Source organism: Halichoerus grypus, chromosome 9, assembly GCF_964656455.1.
Source record: "Halichoerus grypus chromosome 9, mHalGry1.hap1.1, whole genome shotgun sequence".
Taxonomy (NCBI): domain Eukaryota; kingdom Metazoa; phylum Chordata; class Mammalia; order Carnivora; family Phocidae; genus Halichoerus; species Halichoerus grypus.
This window is the reverse complement of record NC_135720.1, coordinates 144,548,788-144,554,610: the sequence shown is the minus strand read 5'-3', so window position 1 is coordinate 144,554,610 and position 5,823 is coordinate 144,548,788. Positions and strand designations below refer to the sequence as shown.

Here is a 5,823-nt window from a genome sequence, read left to right as displayed (position 1 = left end):
ATTTTAGAAACTGTACATGCCTCATGGATGCTCACTGCCTTCTTCAGTGGTATAGCACACCTAAAGTACTGTGTTCATTTGTCAATTCATAATCAAAGGCATTTGATAAACCATGGTGAGTCCAATGGATAGCAACCAGAAAAGTATACTAATTGAACATCATACAGTATTAGAAGCAGCTGACGGCCATCAAACACTAGTCTAGGAATATAAATCTAAGAGTATATTTGATAAGAGGTTCTAATATTAAAAGAAACTCAAAAGACATATAAAAAACTTTTAATGAGCCAAACTAAACATTATTGTCTACAGATGCACATTTGTGTAATCAAGCTATTAAATACAAGAAGGTGATTACTAGGGGCACCTGAGTGGCGCAGTTGTTTAAGTGGTCAACTTTTGGTTTTGGATCAGGGTGAGATCTCAAGGTCCTGAGACTGAGCCACGCCTCGGGCTCTGCAAACAACTCAGTCTGCTTGAGTTTCTCTCCCTCTCCATCTGCCGCTTCCCCCCAAACTCTCTCTCTAAAATAAATAAATGGTTTTTTTTTTTTTTTAGATTTTATTTATTTATTTGACAGAGAGAGACACAGCGAGAAAGGGAACACAAGCAGGGGGGAGTGGGAGAGGGGAAGCAGGCTTCCTGCCGAGCAGGGAGCCTGATGTGGGGCTCGATCCCAGGACCCTGGGTCATGACCTGAGCCAAAGGCAGACGCTTAACGACTGAGCCACCCAGGCGCCCCTGTTTGGGTTTTTTTTAACTAGGTGATTACTATAAACATCAGGATAGTGGATAGTTTGAGGGACAGGGAAGTGCAATGATCAGGATCAGTCATGAAGAGAAGTTCCTGGAGATTCTATTTCTTGACCTGCCTGTTAGTTACAAGAATATTCACCTGAACTCATCAAGCTTTTGTTTTTCTGTGTATCTATGTTTTGTTGTATAATAAAACTGTTCTTCATAATGAAGTCATGTTGAATTGACTTATTCCATGTTATTTCCAGAATAAAGAAAAAGAAAAAGAAAAAGAGCCAGTGCCTGGATGTTAAAGAGGTATCTCTGAGCTCAACGTAAGGAGTGGGGATGAGGCACAGATTAAAGGACAGCTATGAAACTCTGAAAACAGGAGTTGTGTGAACATTCTGTGGAAGACCTCCTTCGTAGGGCAGAAGGCTGGATCATGCTTTCTGAGTCTATTTCAACTCTAAAATTCTATGGCCTTTTAATTCCCAACACTATCCCAACCTTACATGGTCAAAGAATGCCCAGTGCATTTTGTAATCTACACCCGTTGAGAGCTAAGTCCTCTGTCCTCTCCTGCCTCTGGGTTTATCAGTTGAGTATGTACATCATGCTTGTGGTCACTTTTGTGTACATGAGTGTCTGTACATTTAAAAAGTTAGGCAAACATAAAATTTTAACCATTCCAGTTTAGTTCTAGACCATCATGGTAAAATCACCAGTGTGAAAAATGAAGACAGAAAGGAGTGAATAGAATAAAAATAATTTGTGGGTAGGTGAATACAATTTTTAATTTTGAGAATGAATATGAACCAAACACAATTCCTAGTGTTTTTACAAATACTAACCCTCACCACCTCCCTTTGAGGAATATTATTATCTTCACTGACCATATAAAGAAGCTGGTGTAAAAAAAATTACAAAACTGCCCAGAGACACATTACCTCCACATAGTGAAGCTGGGGTTTGACACCAAGCTCTGAGTCCAGAATCTTAAGCACTATGCCCAACTTAGCTGACATCCAACCACATAAAAACTTCATATTCATTAATTAAATTAAATTTCCAAGTTGTATTGAGACAAACTATATATCCCTATCTCATACTACTTGGTAATAACAATTCCTTTACATGATTATAACATTTTCATGTTCTAACTAAACTCCTTATGAAAATCATATACTATAGACAATTTAATTTACCTCATTTTACTGTAATGACAGCAACTAAAGTTATTATTTCTTGGTCCCAAACACAGTATGAATATAAAGTACCCTATGTCTGATACTCATAGTCAAAAATTCTATGCATAAAATATTTATAAACCAAAAAATAAAAACTAAAAAATATTTATAAACTAATTCAGTCATCAACATTCCATCTATTTAATGATATGGTAAAGTATTTAGAAATAGAGAAATGTATGTGCTCCTTAACCCTTTTCTGCATTCTCTTAGAATTGAAATGAGCTTTTATCTATAGAGTTCTGAAGCAAGCAGAGGATTGACTCATATAATTGGCAAATTCCATGAAGAAAAACAATTCACTGATTGTTTACTGAGCTGCTTCTTGTTCGAGTTACCTACCTTGCTAATTTTGCAGAATGGCCAGGTGAGTAGGAGCTGACACAGGTGGTTGCTGTGTATATGTGGTAACCAGAGGCTTCTGGAATTAGTTCAATTTTTAACTCTGCAACAAATCGGTAAGGCTATTTAAATGCTATAGAGCAGTCATGAAAGGCATTCCAAGAAACACAGGTCCTCTGTACATGGAAATGAAGGCTTATAGGAAAGATGATTTTTCCTGGCATCAAAAAAGGTCAGTAGAGTGGGGAACACCAAAATTTATACAGGAACAGCAGTGTCCATAATGTTGAATAGGAGGGAAAACAAGGAAGAGATTGGTGGTGATGGTGATGATAATGCCTAGAATGAACACATTTGGAAGTGAATATGGAAAGTGATCCTGCTACCAAATAGTGGAGCTTATCCCTAGAAAATGGGTCATTTAACTTTTTACCTCAAATTCCACGTCTTGGATAAGGCAAAAATTTGTCATAACCAAGTATGCTTATGTCATAATTCCAACAAGGAACAACTCTTCCAAATGTATCCCAATCTTAAGTAATATCCTTAAATTTATGGATTCATTACTTAACCAAAATACACGGAACTATAGGTGTCATGGCATAATTAAACCCTTTCAATGATTTACAATTCAGTGTGATTGGATTTACCATATTATTTTTAAAACCACTAGTTATGAGTAAACACAGAGAGGCTTTCAGCAATGATCACAGCAAAGTGTTAACAGAGGTGTTCCAAATGGGAGAGAGCACACAAACAACTGAATTTGGGATACTCATGGCAAACTACAGAGATTTTTATTTCTACTTAGGGCTGATGCTATTTTGATTACCATGATCTTGTCTCCTAGACTTTCCTAAAGAGCCATGGACACAAACAATGGAAGTTCCACAACAGATTTCATCCTGCTGGGGTTTTCTGATCGGCCCCGATTAGAACGCTTCATCTCTGGGGTTGTCTTCATCTTCTATATTGTGACTCTGGTAGGAAACACAACCATCATTCTTGTATCTTATCTAGACACCCAGCTCCATACCCCCATGTATTTCTTCTTAACCAATTTGTCTTTTTTGGACCTCTGCTATGCAACTAGCATTATCCCCCAGATGCTGGTAAATCTATGGGGTCCAACAAGGTCTATTACCTATGGAGGGTGTGTGCTCCAATTCTTCTTTGCCCTTGACCTTGGAGCCACAGAATGTCTTCTCCTGGCTGTGATGGCCTATGACCGCTATGCTGCTGTCTGTCAACCTCTTCATTACACAGTAATAATGCACCCTCAGCTTTGCCAGAAGATGGTGCTCACCGCCTGGTTAGGTGGCCTTGGCAGTGCGTTAATTCTTTGCTCCCTGACTTTGAAGTTACCAAAATGTGGGCACCGGGAAGTGGATAATTTTTTCTGTGAGATGCCAGCATTGATCAAGATGGCTTGTGTCTACTCAAAAGTAATTGAGGTCATTCTCTTTGCTCTCGGAGTGATATTTCTTCTAGCACCTCTATCACTAATTCTCATCTCATATGTAGTAATCACTCAAGCAGTCGTGAGGATCAAGTCAGCAGCAAGGTGGAGTAAGGTCCTTAATACATGTGCTTCCCACCTCACAGTAGTAACTCTGTTTTATGGAACACTCATTTACATGTACATGAAACCACAGAACAGCAGCTCCCAAGATGAAGGCAAGTTCCTCACTCTCTTTTACACAATCATCACACCCACTCTTAACCCTCTGATCTACACTTTAAGAAACAAAGATGTAAAGAGGGCAGTAAAGAGAATGCTACATGTAGGAAAATGGTCAGCCAAGTCATGAGGTAGATGGAAGAGAGCTAAAGAAATAATACTGACCTTTACCAACAGAATATGAATCAACCCATTTATGCAAATAGTATTTATTGGGGGTTTACCATGTACCAAGAATAGTACTAGGTACTGACTTTGAAAATAAGTATAGGAAAAAATTATAAGGAGATAGAGATACAGACACGTAAAGAAACTTCAATTCATACACATAGAAATTTTCAAGATAATCAGGGGCTACAGATAAGTAAACATATGAAATGTGATTAAGTACAGTAATAGAGAAATGTACAAGATGTTAAGAAAATATTTCACAAGGAAATTAATTTTAATGTAGGATTACACAAAATGTTGATTTTTTTCTTCCAAGAATTTTCACTTTTATGGGTAATAACACTCGCTTTCATCCATCTGATACTGCCAGCAGGGAAAATATTATACTTTTTTTTCAAGTTTTGATTCCTTTTTTGCAGGTGACTTTAACATTGCCAAGTGTGTAAGCCCTGAGAATAATAATCTGAGAGAGGGTGATGATACCCAAAGACAGGAAGGCCTAGAGACAATATAATCTCTACGGTGCTGTAAGGACTTTGTGAGGAGAACATACAGAATGGTGACCGTATAGACACTGGATATGAGTATCAACTCTTCTTTGTGAGAAAAGCTAATCCCTAATCTTGCTAAGTAATTTATGACTTATAAACCTTTTACTCCTAAACTCAGTTGATATCTTAATTCAGGAGAGATGTCGTTACAATCTCATCAATCTCTCCTGTGAATTCCCTCCAAGTCCTGTCCTGTCACTATATTGACATTCTCTCATTTTATATATTTGTCTGTTTCTATGATTGAGGAACAGCCATTGGTGAGATTTTCATTTTTTATTTTTCTTTATTTTTTTATTAGCAGTTCTCTAACCTATATGTTCTTTTTTTTATTATTATGTTCAATTAGTCAGCATATACTACATCATTAGTTTTTGAGGTAGTGTTCAATGATTCATCAGTTGTGTATAACACCCACTGCTCATCACCACACGTGCCCTCCTTAATAACCATCCCCCACCCCCCACCCTTCTGTAATCCTCAGTTTGGTTCCCTGAGTCCTGAGAGACCCCAGAAATGGACCCTCAACTCTGTGGTCAACTAATCTTCAACAAAGCATGAAAGAAAAAAATATCCAATAAAAAAAGGAAAGTCTCTTCAATAAATGGTGTTGGGCCTCAAACCAGTCAGAATGGCTAATATTAACGTCAGGAAATGACAGATGTTGGCGAGGATGCAGAGAAAGGGGAACCCCCCTACACTGTTGGTGGGAATGCAAGCTGGTGCAGCCACTCTGGAAAACAGTATGGAGGTTCCTCAAAAAGTTGAAAATAGAGCTACCCTATGACCCAGCAATTGCAATACTGGGTATTTACCCCAAAGACACAAATGTAGTGATCCGAAGGGGCACGTGCACCCCAATGTTTATAGCAGCAATGTCCACAATAGCCAAACTATGGAAAGAGCCTAAATGTCCATCAACAGATGAATGGATGGAGAAGGTGTGGTATATAGATACAATGGAATATTATGCAGCCATCAAAAAACCTGAAATCTTAAGGGAAAAATGAAGGGGGGGAAATCGGAGGGGGAGACGAACCATGAGAGACTATGGACTCTGAGAAACAAACTAGGGGTTCTAGAGGGGAAGGGG

At 38.3% G+C, this 5,823-nt stretch overlaps 1 protein-coding gene across 1 annotated transcript; it reads left to right on the top strand.

Annotated features, from left to right (window-relative positions):
- The first annotated feature begins 3,193 nt into the window (after positions 1–3,193).
- On the top strand, positions 3,194–4,138 carry LOC118553458 (putative olfactory receptor 2W6). The gene has a single exon (XM_036120487.2). The coding sequence runs from the start codon at positions 3,194–3,196 to the stop codon at positions 4,136–4,138; it is 945 nt and encodes a 314-aa protein (XP_035976380.2).
- Positions 4,139–5,823: the final 1,685 nt, after the last annotated feature.

Bases quoted from the DNA above. Each gene is read 5' to 3' on its own strand.
- LOC118553458 (XM_036120487.2), top strand. From the start codon at position 3,194: ATGGACACAAACAATGGAAGTTCCACAACAGATTTCATCCTGCTGGGG.